The 22328-nt window shown below is 39.0% G+C and overlaps 1 protein-coding gene across 6 annotated transcripts; it reads right to left on the bottom strand.

The window, feature by feature from the left end:
• Nucleotides 1-1490: 1490 nt before the first annotated feature.
• LOC131223248 (uncharacterized) lies at nt 1491-21856 on the bottom strand. Of its 6 annotated transcripts, none has more exons than XM_058218589.1 (8): nt 21639-21856; nt 19987-20422; nt 19031-19508; nt 16872-16927; nt 16672-16768; nt 3674-3768; nt 2545-2631; nt 1491-1749 (listed from the first exon to the last, which is right to left on the bottom strand). In XM_058218589.1, the coding sequence occupies exons 2-8, from the start codon at nt 20389-20391 to the stop codon at nt 1549-1551; spliced, it is 1419 nt and encodes a 472-aa protein (XP_058074572.1). In that variant the 5' UTR covers nt 20392-20422; nt 21639-21856; the 3' UTR covers nt 1491-1548. The 6 variants fall into 6 exon arrangements, with proteins under 6 accessions (XP_058074572.1, XP_058074574.1, XP_058074573.1 ...); XM_058218591.1 differs by having other exon boundaries at nt 1491-1658; nt 21639-21855; XM_058218593.1 differs by having other exon boundaries at nt 1608-1760; nt 21639-21854.
• Between the last annotated feature and the right edge of the window lie 472 nt (nt 21857-22328).

Here is a 22328-nt window from a genome sequence, read left to right as displayed (position 1 = left end):
GAGGTGAGGTGTTCTATGGGCATATCATGATGTGTGAGGGACATAAATCTCATTAATCTTATGCACCCTTTCATGGTGAGCCATAGGCTTAAAAATCAAGCTAATCCATGACTTAGGTCGGCCATATCCACGAACAACAATTGAGAGTAGATGCTCACCGTTGAAACCTTTCTGATTGTATATAGGTCCAGTGAGATGTGGTTTAGACATCTGGCCCATCTATTGTGTGTCCCATTTAGATGAGGAGATACTAAATTTAAGGTCATTCGAGAACCGAAGTGGGCCCCATCAAGTGCTTTTAAATGTTGGACAGTACTTGGTAGGTCTCCTTTAGGTTATGGAATGCGTAAAAAATCAGTAGCATTTGTAACTTAGCTGGGCATATCAATTAAAATAATGGGAAATCATGCCTAAGTTACAAATGCTACTGATTTTTTACGCATTCCATAACCTAAAGGAGACCTACCAAATGCACCAAGTAGATGTCCATCACACATCACAGTCGACCTTATATATATATATATATATATATATATATATATATATATATATATATATATATATATATATATATATTCATGGCTCACCTGGTTTGTCAGAACAAATCCAAACCCAACCCTTTTAATTTCAGGTTGACAAAACACAACTTTCTGAAACTTTCTGAGTTAGGTTCGGTCAGGTCGGGTTGACCTGAAACCCAACTTTCTGAGTTGGGTCCGGTCAGGTTGACAGATCAGGTCAAGTTGTCGCAGCCCTATCCAGTGCCATCACACAACTGACATCGCTTTGAAAATAATAGCTCTGATTTTTGTCATCTACGTTGGTTGTTTCTTTTGTTGGCTGTAGGATGCTTTCAAAAAACCATTTACAATATTTTCATTTCCTAATTTTGAACCATTTTCTTTCACTGAGCTGGAGCCCATAGCTAGAGGTGGTAGCGGTGATAATGGGTCAGGTAAGCGTCAACCCGGTCCCACCAATCTGCCTTCAGTTTCAGGCAGAGCCTGCCCATTAACATTATAAACAGGCCTGCTGGTGCTCAGGTGGGTCATAATGTTTATTGATCCAACTTCAAAATCAAGACCATAACTGACCCACTGGCCGCTATCAAAGAAGTCAGAGGTGGGACCCTGTCATCCCCATCCACCATCCTCTATGTCCCAGGCACCCAGAACACCCCTCTGCTTATCTTATGCCAGAGGTCATCAATTTGAAAGTCAAGCAGCCGGAAAGGCTCAAGCCCACCGATCTCAGGCCATGTGGGCTGACTTGGCCCCTTGCCGCTCCCAAATATACCAGTGGGATCGCCTCCTAATCAAACATAATATCAAAGGTTAAAATTTTGGGGCACAGTATTGGCCTGAAACACAACGTCAATGCTGGTCAGAAACAGTGGGCGATGGAATGTCGTGTGGCACACACTACCACTAGTGTGCTACATTGGCACAACTGCAGTGAATCACCCCTTCAATCTCTTACTCCAAAATCACTAAACAGCATTTCTCACCATGATTCTAGAAAATGTGGCAGCATATACATAAACCATAATCAACATTTCAATGTTACAGAACATATGCACGCACACATACTATACTGTTGATGAGAAGGTATGCGAACCGCCAGACAAACAGGCAGCAAGTTCTCGATGCATACTGCAACTGCCACAAAGTGGGCCACAACAAATGTTAGGAAAGGGTCAGATCTGATGCTGCATTTGCAGTTGGAGGGCCCCAATCTCCTCCCACCGGCCTGTAGAGTCACTGGAATTTTACACAAATACATCGAATCACCTCAAATATTCAGAATTCAGAAGAACGCATAGCCTCATTCAATTGGTGAGAGCATTTAAATTGCAAAGGGAGCTGAGTTCAGGTGGTATATGATCATCAGACCAAGGATATTTATGGTTTCCTCAGGTCCTGAGTGGTTGACTCACAAGAGTTTCAACACGAGGTCATGGATTCGAGTACCCATTGTGGTGAAATCCCACTGTGGTCTGAGCGTGCAGGTGTGTGTGCATGTTAAAAAATTCGGATCATTGATCCCATGAGCCCCATGCTGGATGGGCCATGCTCCAAAATTGTAGATCTTATCCCAGGATCAGCATCCGGAATGTCAAAAGTTGTGGAGAAAAAAAATCCAGAAACAACCCAAAGATTGTATACATCATGATCTTACAATCTGGAATACTTTTGGGGCATGGTCCATCCACTGCAGGACCCATTACATCAACAATCTCGACTCTAGAATCAGCACTTACAGGAACCCAGGTCATGAGTATACCAAGGGCTGAAAATCATCTAATTACTCCAAAATTCACATCATATTACCGAGCTAGAACCTCTTTAGGATGTATACCATGAATTAATTGCTGAATGCATCACCCTACATGTTCTGAATGTTTGGAATTTGCATATTCAACTTCCTTATAGCATACTAGAAAAGAATCAAAGAGTGGTAGAATTTATGATATATTATATCACTGAAGCAACATTTTCTCTGATAGATTCAGTTCTAAGAATCCAAACTTGAAAGAGGACATACCATGGTTAGAAATATCCAGTTCCATCTTCTCCAATGCATAGCTCCTAAGACATTTTGAATTCTTCCAACTTGTAAATCTTCAGAACACTGCAGAACAATGGCAGTGTTGGAAACCTCCAAAGAATCATTGTTACATGATGTACATAAACTGAAACAAGGATATGCACAGCCCATGGTTAAATGATCCAGTCATCTGCTAGATGGGCCAAATGCATGTACCACACCCCAAATTGGAGAATAATATAGCCATTGAATGTGGACTGTTGCTGTTTTATCTTTAACCGTCTATTTGCAAGGAATTATTAGTGAGTATATGGCCATAGTGATGACTGGTAAAATAGAATTCAGAAAGTGAACCCAAATAGCTGGACAATGTTATGATGGTGGTGGTGGTGAGCTGTCAGTTTGCAAGCCACTAGTCAAAGGGTCAGGATTGTCCCATTAAGGAGATCTTCAGGCATGGTTTATTGACCGTGGCACCCATCTAATGACTCATCTAGACCACTGAAGCATAGCCTGCAAGACCCAACTTGCAAACTGAAAACCAGAGGATGCCATGCATACTCTCGGGTAGAGAATCGCACACTTACTCCATTGACATTATTACTTGCACAGAATTATAAGGGCCTGATGCATTGGTGACACGTCAGGATGCAAAATGTGTCCTGATGTGCCAGTCTCTGCGTATCCATGATTAGGAAGACTGTTGACCTGGTGAGCCCTGTCATGGATAGGGGATGCCAGAACAATCTCTAAGACTGGACAATCCTACCCCTTTTTATCAATAGGTGATATGAAGGTTTTATCTCCACACTACAAGTAGTCAGTTCAGAAAAACTGGCAACAATCCATAAGAAGTAAAGATGAATGGTTGGAATTATTCAATCTGCATCACTCTTGGGCATCCATGATGGGAACACATCAGATCAGCAACCAGATCACCAAACCAAGGACCACAGTCGTACAGAATTGGCCAATCAGGAACTAATCAGATACCAATGCATATCATTGTAAAGTCCGTTATATCATTGACCAGAATATGATCTCATTTCAAATGATTCGGTTCACCCCTACAATTTGGGGAAAAAAAAACGTTATGGATAACATCAGAAAACAGTTTTCTACAGACCGACAATATGCAGGACGGCACTCTGGAATCATCATTCTTGAGATCATCAATCTTGACTTTATCATAAAGCAGTGTTGTACCGTCAGCTACTCCACCTGTACAAGCACATGTCCAAAATGAAATCAGAACTATGGAAGAAAAGTAATGGCACAAGGTGGCAATTATTCAGATTCCCAAGCTCAGAAAATGGTTTTCCTTATTTTAGGACTAGGGTGCTCCATAGTAAAATAGGAAATTTTCAATGCCACTGCTTCACTTTAATGAGAGTAGAACAATAGTTAGAACTTGGCTGAGATGGGGAATAAGAGAATGAATGAAAAAAAAAACAAAGAATGCCAACAAAGTTGAAAAGAATGATAGAATGTCATAACAGCCAGCAAGCTAAAAGAAAAACAAATACTGCAGCTAAAAGGTTTCAATAAAGCTGGAGAAAACAGTTCAGAAGAGAGTTGAGATACAAGAACCTCACATCTCTAGACGTTTACAAGTTGGCGAGTGAGTCAGCAAACTGCATTTCACAAAATGCATGGAACTCGAGTTCCATCATCTTGAAACTTATTTAAGATTTAAGTATGCATAGTTTTCTTATGGAAGTGGACATGCTGCTAAGCAGTAGCATTAACATCAGCACTAGTAACATGGCCACAGAATTGAAGAGGGACAAGAATTCCGACAACAGAAAGATGGACCTAAGGCAATACGAGCACAGAAGAGTGCAGGCTCAGAACTTCCCTTGCATTGGCTGCTGCATATTCATCCAAGTAATGACCAACAATCTTAGAAAGAGGGAAAATCTGGTAGTCAAGCAGCGACATCAGGTCGACTAGCACAGTTAAAATATTGCAGTCATGAAACCAATACTAAGACCATATTGAACTACATTTTGTTCCAAATATCCAATTTCCTCAATATAAAGTTCCCAGTCATGCAACTGCATCACGTCAAATGACATTATGTACACTCTCAAGTTCGAGAATGCAAATTCCATCATTCCCAGCTCGGTGGGGAAAAGAAGAGTTGTTTTTTTTTAATGACGACAGGGTGTCCCCGCCCCTTTTATTAAGGGAGAAGATGAGATTTATCATGCCTAGTAGATAAGATATAAAAGCAGTCATTGTGATCCTTTTATTGCACGTGGCCTCATGAAGTCATAGTCAACTTCCACATGTTTGTGAATTTGCAGCAATGTTGTCGCACTTGGGGCATGTTTGGCTACATGGAATCCAAAGCAAAAGAAAGGAAAAACAAAAAACAAAACAAAACAAAACAAAACAAAACAAAAAAAAAAAACAACAATTATTCAATGATGATTTCCATGAGAACTATTGAAACATGGATTCTGATTTTGAGTTCTTGTTTGGGTAGCAAGTGGAAATATCTTATTCCTCTCACGATACTAACCTAGTTTCTAGTGCCCAAAATCCAAATTGTGGAAACGTATAATGATTGCTTGGTGGAATCCACCATTTTCTTCACCATCAAAACGACACATAGCATTGCATCAAAGCAAAACCCTTTTCCTTCTCCGCTGCTTGCCATGGAATCCATGATTTCCAAACACGGCATTAGATTATCATAATACAACTTTCCTTTTTTGACCAGGTGGAATTGACATTCTTATTAATGCAAAAAAAAAAATAGGGGGGGAGGTTCAAGAGCACTTAAAGGAAACGAGTCTTACTTGGGAAAGGGCTTTGGCATTTGGCAGTAGGGAAAACCTCATCTAACCAAGAAGCTGTTGGAACTCCCGCTCTTTCTACTAACAAAGTGGTGCATGGAATGTGTAGGAGATGTGTGAGTGTGTTTGTTTGTATTAGGTGCACCTGCGGAGTACCATACAATACTTATAAATAAGAGTTTTAAGGGTAGAGAGAGATTAGGCTCTCTAATCCCCTTTTCTTCTCCCCTCTTTTTCTTTCTTCTTTCCTACCATGAATTTCATCATGGTATCAGAGCAAGACATGAGTTAAGATGTGATCTTTTCCTACCTTCTTTTTATTCTCTTCTCTTCCCTTTTCCTTTTTCATTTGTTTTACCTTCTCTTCTTTTCCCTCCCTTCCGTACTTCTTCTCCTTCTTCTTGCATTTGCTAGCATCCCCCGACCCAACCACTAGCCACAAGCAGCAACCCCCCAGGTCCTCTAGACCCAACTAGCAGCCCTGCCAGAACCTCCAAGACCATTGGATCGTCTATTGTGTTGGATGAATGTTCCCTGAAAGGCAATCTGGCCTAGATTACTAGATCTTGATCACTTGTGAACTTTTATTATGATTGGGATTAAGTCATCAGGGACTTGTTAATTTCTTGGTTCTATTATTAGCTGTGTGAAACTTGGCATTATATGTTTAATGTGTCACAGGAATTCCATTATAGAGTCTCTCTAGTAGGCACAAGGGGAAAGAATGAAACAGACACAACTGCCCACAACGCTAAGGAAGAGTCACTGTACCACAGTTCTCAAGTACGCTAAATGCCATAACCACTCCAGCAGGTTTGGGAGACCTGAGATTAGTTTTGTGGTTTTCCCTGTGATGAGAAACCAGCGACGAGTTAGGATGTATAAATCTCCACCATCAGCTACCTCGCTGTCTATGCCCTTCACCAGGCTTGGTTGAATATTTGCATTAGAGGATCGCATCGAATCTCGTAACCGAGAGGCCCATCATGATCGGATTTGATTGACTTTATCATACACCGGCTTTGACTAATCCATAGACCTGAGATTACGCAAAGACTTCATAGTCCTATTGTGATGGCTTTAGCACAGTTTTTGAGGTCACTTTAGTGGAAGACATTTGCATGTGATCGGGTGCATGCTTTAGGAATCAGTAGAAGCCAAACGTGCACCAACATGGAATTCACTAGTTTTTCCGAGACTTAGCTTGTAGATAAATCTTATTGATCAGATCCTCCATCAAGTCTTCTATTGATGGCCAGCACCTCAAATTGTTTTCAAAAGGTTTCTCAAACATATTTGACCAATGGATATTTTGATTTCACCATTAAAATGTTATTTAGCTTGATGGAAGCGAACTGAGAATTCTAATTTGTTTTAATTCTGAGAATGGAAATGTTGTGGATAGAAATCCAGTACTTTTTAATGACAACAATGGATCTTTTAGGGATCCACCTCAAGTGGTTGCATGGGATTTTGGGCCAAGAGTGGACACCACTGATAGTGGAAGGATTTGGCTGAATTTGGGAGCACAAAATAGGTAGGTTAACATAGTTTTGATGATGCAGGGCATACCGAAGTCTGTATGGGCAAGAGCTACTGAAAGTAGTACTCCAAGAGAATAAGTCCATCCCTTCTCTTCATCCATCAATCAATCTATATTGTCCACCTGATGAACAGCTTTCTTAGATTTTCTCCAATCACAGCCCTATAGTGTGATTGAGAGAAGAGTCAATAACCTTCCCTTTATTGGAGATGGATCGAGGAGAGACTTTCATCATTGAAGAAGGAAAGGCACCGAATCTATGATAATCGGAAGACACGGACAATACATTTTTTACTATTAGAAATTTGATTTCATCTAGATGAGAACAGTATCTAATAAAATTAAAACCTAAAATTCTTAAAGTTATGATTCTATCTTTCACAACAATCCCAACATGTAGTCTGTTTTCAAATCTGGCCTGTACGCAAAAAAATATGAGTGGTTGATATGGTTTGGCTTTTCTGATGACTCTGTATGTCTGAGCTGCAATAGTTGATTGGTTTTATTTTATGATCAAACATGAGAGAGTGGTGATCAAAAGAACCACATGCAATAAGATCACCCTAGTAAAACTTGGTGGAAAGAACCATTTTGATTGGCGTCAGTTGGCTAAAATGTTCATTGAGAACAGGAGGATATTAGAGTATATTATGGACTATAAAAAGGAGCCTGCTACCGATGATCCATCCCTTGACGATTGGAAAAGTGAGGCTATGACAGTAATATCATGGCTTCTTCACCCCGTGCAGCCCAACACTAGCTGAGGTTTATTGTTTTTAAAAACAACAAAAAGGATATGGGAAATCATTGCCAGGACATACTCTCAACAGGACAATCTGGCGTGTGTTTAGCAATTGCACCATGAAGTCACAAACAAAGGAGAATTGACGGTCGAAGAATATTTTGCTGCAAAGCAACAAAAAGGGGACAAATTATATCGTTGTCAGCCTGTAGCCTCCACCTTAGAAGATACCAAAAGAAGCTAAGCAAAAAAAAAGAATTTTTTGAGTTTCTTGTCAGTCTCCATTCTAACTTCGAGCTACATGGGCAAGTTCTATATCAGAGGTGACTAACCAGAGAGCTACCTCTGGTAGACGAGTTCTACAATCCCAAAGAGACAGTTCTTCTTGGCTGGGTCCAAATCATTTCAAGGGGAGCCTCCAGGAAAAGGACAGCCCCAATACTTCCATGGGGCCATTGACAAAGAGAAACTCCGTTGTACTTATGGGGGTCAAAGATATGTTCACGAGCAGTTCTCGGACTTCAATCCTCACTTGTGGCCAAAAGCAAAAAATTGTTACCAACAATGTCACAATTGAGGGGGAGTAAAACCACTGTGCTGCTTCAAGCAGTCTTGCATCAAATCCAAAAGATCAAACCATAAATGATCTTCAACAACAAGAAGATTCTTAAAGCCTCCTATCCATCTGGAGGATTAAGCAACCAGGTATACTTGTTACCGTTAATCATGGCTTTTGGTCCCATCCCTGTCCATCCACAACATGGATCACTAACTCAGGTGCACGCAGGTGCTGCATGTCACTTGATTGGTAAGAAGGAAACTTTCATTTCATATTCTGCTACTTTTAGTCGAATTAAACATACTGATGGACCCCTTTTTCAAGGCTGCTGGAAAAGGAGCCTATCAACTTTATTAGTTAGTGTTGTCATCTGCTATTCATGTTCCTTTCCATCCGACTTGTTGTCAGTTAATGAACTTACAAAACAATTGAATTGTCAAGCCACATTTTTCTATCTCATTGAGTTATTCAGGACCTAACAACAAAGAGGATTGGTGACGGTCATGAAGATCTGGGGTTGTACTTATTCGACACTAGGACCACCTCCACTTCTTTGGTTTCCGAGTCAAGTTATGACTTATGAGTAATAAAGAGCGTGTTAATCTATGGCACACTTGCTTGGATCATTTGTCTGTCAAGTCTCCTAAGCTCCCAATAAGTTTGGGAATGATTTTTACTTTCAATGTGAAATTTGTCTCTATGTATTAATGAAAATAGAACTGTTTTAATTTAATTCATTTTGATGTGAGGGAACCTGCCCCAATTACCTTAGTTTTTTGTTACAAAAGCTTCAATCTTATTTGTTGGTGATTATTCTCATTTTACATGGGTTTATTTAATCAAAAGTAGGGATAAGATTGCTTTCATTGTTAAAAAGGTTCATAAGATGGTCCTTACTCAGTTTGCTGCTAAAATAAAAGTTTTTCAATCAGATGCTACCAAGAAATACCTACATCATCACTAAACTACTTTTGTGAACATGGTGTAGAATTCCAAACTTCTTGTTCATACACCCACAACGGAATTGTGTTTGCTGACCAGAAGAACCTTCACTTGTTAGAGGTCTGGTGATCAATCGTAATAGGAATGTTAGTACCTAAAATCTACTAAAATCTATTGGGATACAGCAATTCTCTCTGCCGCCTATATGATTAATAGGATACGAACTCCTATTCTTGACAATAGTTATCCTTTTAAAGTTTTTGAACCCAAACTTCCATTATTTTTCATCCCTCCCAAAACTTTGTTTTGTTCAAGCCTCAGGACCGTAAAAAAAATTAATAATAAGTTCAGTCCTCATGCAATACAATGTGTCTTCATAAGTTACTCAAGTACTCAAAAGGCATAGAAGTGTTATTGTCCAATGACTAGAAAGATGCCTTGCTAAGGATGTTACCTTCTTTGAGAATGTATCTCATCAGGGGCCACAACTGTTCGCCCATCTCATGATGATATATTTCCTCTCTTTGTCATTGTGGAGAGCCCAATGAGTTCTGTTAAGGAACAAACCAAGCCCTTGGAGAAGTTGTTAAAGGATCATCCTTAAGAGTATTAAGGACTCATCAATCCTCCAATTAAGTTCCCTCATCTACTTCCAATTACCAATTGCTCTTCGAAAAGCAATGAAGTCATGTACTTCTCACCCAAGGAGATGATACCGCTATGCCATAAGAACCAAAATATGGTAGAGCCAAATCGTTTTTAACTTTCAATCAGGATGGTACATCTAATGAGGCCCACTATGGATGAAAATTGATTCAAGATACACATAAGTCAGATGATCCTAGCCATCTAAGTAGCGGCCTTCAAATCAATGGCAGGAAAGAAAAATAGTTAATGGTCAACATTAAGTGTTGGAAAGTAAAGACAAGCTATGGTCATGGTCTTTTGATCAGTGTGATTTTTGAAATAGCATCCATCCATAATGAGGCGCACTAGTTGGACAGTTCAGATTGATGAATAACCTAGCCAGGTGTAATGCAGAGAGATAGCTCCACCATATTTTGGCTCTTCCAACTCTCCCGTATCATCTCCCCCCTCATCTAATCGGTAATTGTGTCCTATCGTCTAATCTCTCCTTCCTTTCAGGCATAGCTCCCCTCCATATCTTCTGTTTCCGTTCCTTCTAAGGTTGCAGATGCTCTAGCTGATTCTTAATGGAAAACAACTATGGAGGAAATTACAGCTCTAGAGAGACAAGGTATATGGCACTTGGTGGAGTTACCAGCAAAAAAGCGTGTTGTCGGCCACCACAGGCTGTACAACATCAAACATAAGCCCAATACGTTGATTGCCAAATACAAAGCCTGTCTCACGGAAAAGGAGTTCACTCAACAGTATGGTGTGGACTATCAGAAAATGTTTGCTCCAATAGCAAACTTAAATTCTGTATGGATTCTTCTTTCAGCAGCTGGATTTCATAATTGGCTCCTCCATCCGCTAGATATGAAGAATGCATTTCTTCAGGGAGAGCTCGTATCTTGCACCAAACCACCCTGACTGAACAGCCAAAATCTAGGCACCACAGAAATTCTTGTTCTTTGGCAAGGGAATCCAATGCCATTTTCCATTGAATTCCACATATCCACACACACCACCTATTAGTTTAGAGAGAAAACTGTGAACCACCATGGAAAAGAAAACAAATTCCACTGATGTGACAGTTTCAGGGGGGAATCTATTTCCTTTTCTTAGCTTTTCCTCGAAAACAAGTACAACCATTTCTCCAAGAAACCTATTAAATCAATTTCCTTGGTGGGTAAATGCCACAACGCTCAGGTGTGACATTTAAAGTTGTCATTATTGCAGTTTTCCCTGGTTTATGTAGATCTACCATTTCAAAATGGCAAAACAAACAACGGGAATGGAAAAGGAAATGCACTTCTATGGAAACTCACATTGTTAAACAAGCATTGGAAATGGAAAATGATTTCCTTCTTTTACCCTTACACCATTTCCACATTTTGGCTTCACAATATCCATCATTATCATCAATTCATCATCATCAAAAAGTTATCCCAAGTCCCAACTAATCGGGGTCAGTTGCATAAATCTTTTTATGCCATTCCATTCTATCACTTATCATATCCTCAATTAAACCATAGGTCCTCAAGTCTTTTCTTACTGCGTCCACCCACGTCATTTTGGACCTTCCAGCCCTCGTGGAGAGGGATCTCCACAAACCGCTATTCTCTACGGCAAAGTGCCAGACCCATTTACCTAGGAGCGCATAGTTAACCAAATCAAGAAGTTTGATGCCTGCTCCTCCTTGGGAATAAGGGGAGCAAACCTCTTTCCAATTCAGATGGGGAAAATTCGTTGATGAGGATCCTCCCTGCCACAAGAAATCCCTGTGAAGCTTATCTATCTTGGACATGACAGATTTTGGAGATTAGAATAAATACATACAAAATAGACAGGAAGGTTTGATAAGGAAGCCTTGATTAGCATTAATCTACCTCCAAGAGATAAAAGTTTGCACTTCCAAGCAGAGAGCTTTCTTTCCAGCCTCTCTAAAATTCTGTCCCAAAAGTGTAACAGAGGCTTACCCACGCACAGAGGAAGACCAATATAGGAAGTGGAGAGATCCTACTTTACAACCAAAAAGATTTGCCAGACAAGAGGTGTTCTCCGACAAGAGGTGAATCCCAAAGAGTTCACACTTCAACTTGTCAACCTTTAAACCATAGATTACCTCAAACCGGCAAATAGAAATACTCATAAAATCTATCATATGATCTTCCACTTCACAAAAAAGGAGTGTATCATCAGCGAACTGCAGATGGCAAATGCAAGACGGAAAATTCTGCACCAAGAATCCTTGAAACAGCCCAGCTTCTTGTTAGCCAAACAGTAGGTACAGAATTGAAATGCCCTCCATGATGCAGACAAGATACTTAGGGCTAGAAACATGTTCGTCAATGCCCGCAAAGATTTAGATGCCACGTGAAGCGTCAAGAAGAAAATACAATAAAAACCAAAACCTAAACCAAAAGAGGCGTTGATGGATCATGGATGAATCTTCAAATGGACTCGCAGTTAGATTAGATGAATCAATGCATGAAGCAACAGCAGGATTCACTGAAGATTTATTGGATGGATCAGTAGATAAATTGATGATTGGATCAGAAGAGGGTTCAGTGGAGGGATCTACAGATAGGTCAGAGGACAAATCGAGAAACCAACCTATAGCTGCATTGACAAAACAAGTTTACAACCAAATTAGAAAGAAAAAAATATCTTGATGGAGTGTCTATCAAAGCATGTAACACACCTAATGCACGGAATCAAGAAAACAGTTCCAAGATCAATGAAGAATCGCAAGATAGAATGACAATCTGAGGCCCATGAGAAGGCCACAAGAGTGATGACAGACGATCGATTGGGATTAGGAAGGATTCATGCTGATACAAAGGGCCTACATCAGCAACTCTGGCTGAAGCTGACAATAAAACAATATAATAAGGTGGGCCATGCCGATGGATGTGTATGGAAATCACTCAAAGCTGAGTTCTTCCAATGCGGGAGGGAGTGATGCAAACCCAAGAGTGGGGCCCACATCTTGCTCGGACAGTTATGTGGTCCAACATGAGCAATTGATCAGTTAGTGGAGACCGCACATGTAGTCAAACTGTGGAACTACCAGTCCATAGGTTTAGTCTTTGAGTTCTTTTGTAAGTTTATTATTTAATTAGTTGTTAAAGTTAGAGCTAGGGCCTGCTCGATAAGTTTCTGTTTATTATTTTCCGTGTTGCGGACTGCATTTCTCGCACCAAGATATCTAAATGACAGGAAATTGGTTACGTTTGAACTTTGAAGGCCCTGAGTTAGCATTCAAATGAACCTAAAATCGTGCATTTCTGACATGGATTGAGATTTTTTGAGTGAGTATGACCCATTCACAGAGGGCGCGTGTGTCAATGATGGGATTTAGGAATATTGTAGTCATTTTTAATATCGTACTGATACAAGACAATTAACCACTTGCTCTAAAAGCTCAAACTATTAGAGCATGGCGAATTAATCCCTTTATCTCGTAGCCCAAGCCCCACATCTCATGGGTTAGGACCTCGGTCGAACCCCCCTCGTGGGCCCCAAACCACATGGGTACCGCCTTACACGGGCCACCCACCCCAAGTGTGTCCCCGTATCCCACAAGCTACCCCACTCGAGCCTGGTTTGAAATACGCATTAATCACCCCCGATGAGGAGTCTCGAACACGAGACCTCCCCTGTGGGCCCTGCCTACCCCGAGTGTGCCCCTACGTCCCACAAGCAACCCCACTTGAGCCCGGTGTGAAAATGCCCCTGCATTAATCACCTCCGGTGAGGAGTCTCGAACACGAGACCTCCCGCTCTGATACCAATTTGATACAGGACAATTAACCACTTGCTCTAAAAACTCGAATTGTTAAAGCATGGCGAATTAATCTATTTATCTCATAGCCCAGGCCCCACATCTCATGGGTTAGGACCTCGACCGAACCCCCCTCGTGGGCCCCGAATCACATGGGTACCGCCTCACACAGGCCACCCACCCCGAGTGTATCCCCGCATCCCACAGGTTACCCCACTCGAGCCCAGTGTGAAATACGCATTAATCACCCCCGGTGAGGAGTCTCGAACACGAGACCTCCCCTATGGGCCCCGCCCATCCCGAGTGTGCCCCTAAATCCCACAGGCGACCCCACTCGAGCCTGGTGTGAAAATGCCCCTGCATTACGTACGGAACTTGATGGTTGGGATCATAATTAATGAATAGATTAGGACTTATTTTGTTTCAGGAAGAGTATATTATATATACATGTAAAAGACTCTTGTGAAAGATTGAATGAAAATTTAAAGTTTATCTGCATAAACAGATACTCTTGCTGAGCAATCCCTCAAAATCCATTGGGTGATGCTCAATACACGCATGTCATGATGCTACACTCATACAAAGTTTAATGATTGGTACCTGACTAGTATAATGCTACTAATTACTGAATGGTGCAATGCCATCCAATTTGTGCATCTCATCCAGCATCAGAGTGAAGAGGAAAGGTTATTATATTTATTACAGCAAATGTTCTTACCAATAAATCGGGCCTAACTACAAAACAAACCTTCAACATGTACACATCAAGTTATTTGATACACTCGAACACATGCATACTTCGATTATAGATGTGGAGAATGTGTAGCATAATCCAAATGATTGGCCCTACTAAGGATGGAGCATATCTCTTATATCAGATTGATTGGATGATCCTAACCTCTTATTTTTGTAGATAATACAAATATATCCCTCATAGTAAAATTATAGAAAAAAAGTAAAGAACTATTGAACACCCATACTGTATCAGATCCTTGCTTCCTCTGATTCCAAAATTTGGATCGTTGTATCGGATCCTTCCCATACCACCTATTCTAGTATCTGGGTAATATAGGGATAGCCTTCTCTTTCCCTAGTCATTCTTGAAGCACTACTTGTTCCTTTTGTGCTATTCTGACATTTCTATTTACATCTTTATTGCGTTTTGAATGATGGGTTAGCAAAATTTTCCTTCTTTGCACAATTGTTAGCTCTTTATTCCTCAAGGTCTACTATTGATGGTCTTCACCCATTTGATTGTGTGGGATGCTGGTAGCACTATAACCTCTTTGGTGTTTGTTCTTTGAGCAACTACAGGCAATTCAACTTCTTTTTGCTTCCCATCAAACTCTATTGCAACATAAACACTCCCTATTTTACTTTCATGATAATCATGTATTGTTGTTTTCAGGAGAAGTTGAGTATCCAAACACAAACCTGTAAACTCTCAGCCAATCATGGGGTGGCCATGCCTATGATTTAACTTGAGTTAAAAATTGGATTCCATGTTCTGGAGAGGTGATGGGTTTCTGCCATGAACTATGATATAGTCAATGTTTTAAATATCGACGACATCGGCTGATATATCCCACGATACATCTTGTATCCCACATGTGCGATACGAAATGCACAGGTAGTGCCGATATATCCCACATGTTCGATTCGGTGAGCATTTCCAATTTCTAATCCCTTTTTTTGTTGAAATTATGTTAAATCAATGTCAAATGGTTATAAATTCATTGGTTCTTCATGTTTTGCATGAAAAATCATGGAGTTAAAGCTTTGATTTTGACATCCATTGGTTCTTTATGTTCTCCATGTATTTTTCAAAATTTTCCTTCAACCGGTTATCAATTGAGACTAATTTCGAAGTATCTACAAGTATTTGATGAAATGGTCATCACATACACTCTAATTTCGAAATTTGAGTGTAGGTGATCTAATTTGAGGAAAATTAGGGAAGTTTTTTAATTTCCTCAATTTCTTTCAAATTGCTTGCAATGTTGCACTCTAAACATGACATCAAGCATATATGAGGGCTAATCTATTGATTTGTTATGTCCTCGTCAATTTTCAAAAAATAAAAATCTTGTTTAACAAAAAATTAATATTAAAAAATTATTAAAATATTAATTTAAAAAAAAAAAATCCCCTTCCACCCGCTATCCATTGAGACTAATTTTGAAGTATTTAGAAGTGTTTGATGAAATGATCATCACATATACTCTTAAATGTTATACATTCAATTTAAATATAGTTGCATTAGTTCAGTTAGACAACGCATAGCTTAGGAACCTATACAAAGGAAACCTATTATGTCACATCTTTTTTGAGATATTATTTAAAAGAGTGTATTAAGGTCTTTTTTAACAATCCCTGAAGTTTCGTTGAAAAATTCAACAATTTTCCCCATGTTTCCCAAAATGTGCGATAAATTACCCGGTACAAACGACATATCACGTGCGATAACCGATATGTATTTGTATCCCAACTTCCCAAGGATGCAATACGTAACGTGATACCGATATTTCGAACACTGGATATAGTTAAAGCTAAACATTTGCCATTTGGCCCATTCATACCAATGGAGAAGATTCTCACTTTTTTTTTGTTTGTTTGTTTTTTTGTGTGTGTGTGTGTGAAGGATTCTCACTAATTCTCATAATGGAGAAGATTCATAACATTTTTCTACACATTCTCACTAATGCCTCTGTTAGGTTTTCAATTATTTGATTTGACAGCTAGAAGAGAGATTATAATTTGGAATTGAGCACCACTCATAATATGCCATAGTTGCAATTTCTCAGCCACATTTGCTCCCAGTACTCCTAAAAATTGCCATCCACTGAGAAAGTCCTCTAACCATTTAGTCCATTCTAAGCTTTCAAAGATTCATACTATGGATAAGCCTAGCCGATCTTTCACTGAGAAGTGTTGCATTGACAAAAACAGCAACCCTAACGCTGATCCATCACATTATTTCCTAATGTAAAATCGAGTATAAGCCTCAACACTGGCCTGGAATGATGAGAACTTTGTAATGCATGGGGATTGAAACAAATGCCAGTGAGTAACGAAATGAGCAGATATGGAGTCGCTGAGGAGAAGGTTTAAAAAGAAAACCTTTCAAGCATCTACATATCAAGCCGACAGAGGATCCTTGACAAGGTTCTGTTTTCACTGTATTCAACCCAACATGCATCACAGGCTCACAACTGGCCTGAAATAGGAGTTTAAGGAATTAATAACAGCTATTGATTGTCAAAATTTCAATTCACAGGGAACTGGATGCAAATATTGCCACAAGGTTTACAATGACAAACCCCACCATCATCTTGAGGCCTTTGGAAGCAAGGTGTAAAAGCCTCCAACTTCAGCCCTGGAAAATGCAGGGGAAGCATCAATAATATCCTCAAAATGATAATTCCTTGCACAGCCAAATGGTATGGAGGAAATAAAATATTTGGAAATGGATCCAGCGCAGCATATTTATAAACAACTAAAAAGCATGGAGGAGTTGCACATTACTAATTCAAGTAATGTTGTAAATTCCATAGTAGCTGAACATAAAGATAAAAGATAAGAATAAAATGAACCAAAATGATTCCATTAGCCATTGGCTCTACAATACATCCTAAATAACATGAATTTTTGGGTTTGAGCTTGTAGCTCAATCGTAGACATGGCATGTGTCAAAATCGAGGTCTCAAGTTCGAGCCTACCTTACCTCTATGTACATATGAACGTACATACATATATCATGAAATTTTTAAATGCTATCTGTGAATATCTGTGACCAACCGCAAGCACTCTATGCAAAGAATCACATCTTTTGCAAATCAAATAACCACTCTGGCAAGGAGGTAGATGAAAAATAATCACATCATTACCAATGTATGCACAAAACAAGGCATTTGGCCATTATGATGAAGCTTATGTGAATAAAGTAAAAGAAAATCATAAATGGCCAACTTCCTTGGAGCAGACATTTTCGATGGAAGCAAAGTATCTATTTCTTAAAGATCAGACGATTTTATATTCCTTTTTTCCTTTTTTCCTTTTTTTTCTTGAGAAATGGGCCAACTCCCCTTTTTTCCCTTTACAGGGATATGCTTTAGGGACGCAGTGGTTGGGGTTAGGGCAAAATCTTTTGTTTTGGAATAGGCTTCATGTATAAAGTCCTTTGAGGATTGTAATTTAGAATTTTTGCTTTGCTTGCAGTTTGTTCCATCAACTCAGCACCTTTTCAAGAAAGTTCCCTTTACCCTTTAAAACAAAAAACAAAAAACAATAGTACCTTGAAACATTACAGCTGCATAAATTGAGGTGTTTAGATTAACAGCATACTCTAGGATGAATTCGATTTCCATGGCAATTGAGTTTATGGCTTTTTGCATAAAAAAGTAACTGTGGAATTCAATTTCCATTTCCAAGGTTTTGCTCAAAAAACATGGATATCAATTTCTCCCAAAAAGAAGTCTTAAATGTTGATTTCCAAGATTATGAGAGATGACTTTGACCCTTCAACTGATGACTGTTTAACGTTTCCATGGAAAATTGCACTCTAGACCAAACAATAGAAATTATTGTTGTATTACAGAATCTTCCATTCACTGAGGATTCCATAGGGTTTTTCGATGTCCACATTTGGGATTCTCTCCGCCCAAGCAGGTCCAGTTCAAATACATTCAAAGCCCTCAAAAGCAGAACTAAAGGGTTAGAGATTCTATATCCAGGATGTACCAATTAAATTATCAACTTATGCTGCACCTTGATTAAAAGGAACAATTGATACATCATCATGGCAACGTCTTTAATAGGAGTGATTAAATAATCATACAATCCCATAGAGAACTGAGACCGAAAAAAATAATAGTGATAATAGCGATAACATCAGGATGACATCTGGAATCCTTTAAGGGCAAGATACTTCATTTCTTTTGAAGAGTTTATGATACAGATGTTTCTCAGCCACAGTAATTCACTGTTCAGACAACCCACAGATTGAATACCCAAAATAGAAGCTACAAGACAAAACAATTCATTCTGCTTCTTACAATGCAGTGGGAACATTAAAGCAAAGGAAAAGATTCTACTTGGAAAAAGGGATTAAAAAATATGGTAGCCTGGTAGTTGCAATCCAGCTATCTAATAGCAAGTTCTGTTTCAGTAGAAACTAAGTTCCTTAGCTCCAACAGATGTTCATCGTTTGAAATGTGGAGCATAAGGCGGAGATTTGTCATCATTGCTTCTTGTTCCCAACTTAAGGGCCCAGAAGCATATAATGCTTCCATAGTTGAACGGTAGGCATGCAACTCTAACTCATGAATTTCTGTTGTGAAATTGTCTCTTGTGTGAAAAGAGCATTTTCCTCCACACTCCCTCCCACTAGAAGATTCGGCGTCATCGGAATGACTATCCGAATCTTCACTAAGATCTGGTATAAAACGATGGTGTAATATATAAGGAACATTAGTACTACCACAACTAGCGACAGAGCATGCAATATTCTCTGCATCATGAGATTCTAAGCTTCTTGGAGTATAACATCTGTCATCAGCAGTTGTTTTTCCTCTCTCTATGTAGATTTCAGAAAATCCAATCGTTCTGTTGTTAAAGGAAGCATGCATGTATTTTTCACCCAACATTGTTCGTGGGGAAGCAACAGCATCTACCTTCTCCAAAAACGGGGATGGATGCTCTAGAACCAATCTCTGACAACTGCCTTCTTTCCCAATTGCTCTTATTTTTTGGCGAGGTCCTGCGTGTGCTTCAACATGAGACGAGCAAATATTTGACCTCTTCTTCTGGGAACCAATGTTATTCTCATTCTGCAAATGGTCATCTCCAACACGAGCTTTCCACTTTACATCTGGCAGCAACACTTGGCAGCTTTGCTTCTGAGAATCTGCTCCTGGAGACTGATTATTAGTTTTGCCATGTTCACAATTTCTAGAATCCTGCATGTGTATAAGAAAGGATCAGTCAATCTAATAAGGCTCAACACTCAGAAGGAATGCTTCTTTTATTGGCTTTATAAGTATCCAAATAGTAAATATAGTAGATGGTCAACTTAGCTAACAGTGGGGTGTGTGTACTACCGTACTAATCAATAAAAATAAAATAAAATAAATTTAAAAAAAAAAAAAAAAAAAGCTAGAACAGAACATGGAAGCAATTATGAGATCTCAGCTGCTTGGGAAAGATCATGAACAAGCCGACTCAGTCAACAAACAACTGAGCCGGTTCTCAAATGTTTTAATACTATGATGTCATTATTAACAAGAGTTTAAATCAACATTAAAAATTCAAACCTTTTTTTTTTTTTTGAATAAGAGTAACCATTTAGAACTAACTTGCTCAAACCATTTAAAACTAACTTTACAAGAACAAGAGAACAGGTAATGAAAAATTCGAAACAAAATGTAATGAAATTACCTTTCCGATTACCACCCATTGATTATCCACCCAAGATTGCCGCACCCTAACATCGGATTTGAGCACTTTGAACTCTTGGGAAGACCCAAGGAGTCTAACAAAGTAGTACCGCCCTTTGCTGACCACCTTCAAGACTTCAGCAATTTTCCAGGAGTAATTGTCAAACACCTCCACAACGTCCCCGCACACCCAGATTTCCGGGCCACTCACAAGTGGCGGGCAAGGCCGCATGGCCTTTCTAGACACTCTTTCCAGGGTCCCATCACTGCTACCACTTGGTGACCTGTCATACCTAACAATGTAGTTATGCCCATTTCCCGATATAATCTCAGCACACCACCAGGACCCGGAAGGCACATCCCTTCTGTTAAAGACCTCTACTTTATTCCCCTTCCTGAATCTCATGATTTGTAATATCAAATGCCTACAATCCAAACTGAAATAAAAGAAATTACAGATTAAGAAAGTGCATCAAATACCAAACAAACAGTAGATATATCCTACTACCGTATAAATGAAATAGAGAATGCTTCAAACAGAGAAAATCGACACCAAATAAATCAAGAATCTGACACAAATTCCTTTACCAACTCTTACCCCCAAGAAAAAAATAATAATAATAAATAAATTCTATCCAATTATCACCCACAAATCAAGATTCTATCAGCTATATATATATATATATATATATCAGAAATTTCTACAAACAGTACACATTAGAAACAAACCCTGGAACTAAATTGACAAATAAGGAGTCCACTAATCAATGTTCCGTGCAAGATAAGACATGTGTCGCAGTAATCTGATGATCCGGACCATTCATCAAGTGGGTCCCACCTTATATGGCCCACTGAATAAAAACGGCCACCCAGATTCAACGATCCTACCCATTCTTTTAATGGACTTCTCCAGTCCACTGCTTGACCGCTTGGATCATCTTTTCTACCAACCCAATTTGCAGGATCACTTCCAAAAGACCAATATCATCGATAGCAGAGATTAACCGCCGCAGCTTATCCATGTCACGGCCAACCAGATGAACGGCTCAGATCACCAACTGTTACGAACATGTTCGATTCTCGTCCAACTTTCCTCTTCCTCATATAGTAAATATCAAATCTATAGTTTCTTCTCCAGAAATTTCTCAATAAAAGACTATAAAAATAGAAAAATCCAGACAAAAAAATAAATCTAATAAAAATCTCAAAAAGACAAAAAAAAAAAAAAAAAATCAAAACCCTTGAAAAATCAAGATCATATACTCACTCACAGTAGATTCATTCTACATAGCATTAAGAACATGATTATCCAATTTCCAACAAATAAAACCACAAATATTCCCAAAAAAAATCATCAAACCCTAAAAAATCTGGAAAAAAAAAAATCAACGAAACCCTAAAACACCCAAATGCAATCCAACTCCCATTAATAGCATATTAAAAAAAAATTAAAATACGAAAAAAAAAAACGTAATAATCCCACAAAAAAATCCAAAAAAAATTATTATACGTAAAAAAGAAATAATAATAAACTTTAGATGAATAGCCTTGAACTACCAAACAAAATCACAGGGAATATATGAAATTTGAATAGCTTTTGAAAACTAAAATTACATCGTATAATAGAAAAAATTTGGAAGAGATTTTACTGACCTTTTTCAGGATTTTGCGTCTTCGAACGTCCGATCGAGGAATTTTCTTTTGTTTTCTCCGTTTTTTCTGTTATTGAAATTACGAGAATTTTGAAAGAAAATAGAAAATATGGGAAATATAAACGACGTAGAAATCCTCTCTGGAAATTTTATTAAATTGGGTTTTGGCGTGTTTTTCAAGTCCGCCCTTTTATATTAGATTGATGTTTCCTCTTAATGTGCGCTTGGTGTGCGCTGTGCACGCTTTAACCCCTTTGGGTTTGGGTTTGGGTTTGGGTTTAGGTCAGGGAGAGGATTAGGTGTTTATCCGGGTACTCCCACTACCCTTACCTTGGGGCCCACCTTGATGGTTTTTTGTATATCCACACCGTCTATCTGTTTTTCCAGACGATTTTAGTACACAAACTAAAAAAATTAGGCATATCTAACTCTTTGGTGGATCACATCTCAAGAAACAGCAGTGATTGAATACCCACAAATAAAAACTTCCTAGGGCCCAACTTAAGCAGACATGTAATTTCTATTTTCCATCCAACCCGTTGATAAAGTAAAAAAGATATGTATTAATAGAAAATACAAAGATCAGCTGGATCTAAACTATTGTGACCTACAAGAAGCTTTTAACAGTCATTCGCCACTTTTTCCAGTGGTATGGTCCACCAGAGATTTGGATCTCCGTAATGTTTTTAAA

Source organism: Magnolia sinica, chromosome 13 (assembly GCF_029962835.1).
Source record: "Magnolia sinica isolate HGM2019 chromosome 13, MsV1, whole genome shotgun sequence".
Taxonomy (NCBI): Eukaryota; Viridiplantae; Streptophyta; class Magnoliopsida; order Magnoliales; family Magnoliaceae; genus Magnolia; species Magnolia sinica.
The sequence above is the reverse complement of the archived record's forward strand: the minus strand, read 5'-3'. Positions and strand labels throughout refer to the sequence as shown.

Bases quoted from the DNA above. Each gene is read 5' to 3' on its own strand.
- LOC131223248 (XM_058218589.1), bottom strand. From the start codon at position 20,391: ATGAGATTCAGGAAGGGGAATAAAGTAGAGGTCTTTAACAGAAGGGAT. The intron at 19,509-19,986 runs GTAATTTCATTA...ATACACATGCAG, and splicing joins AATGGGTGGTAATCGGAAAG to GATTCTAGAAATTGTGAACA. The intron at 2,632-3,673 runs GTCTGTAGAAAA...ATTGTTCTGCAG, and splicing joins TGCCGTCCTGCATATTGTCG to TGTTCTGAAGATTTACAAGT.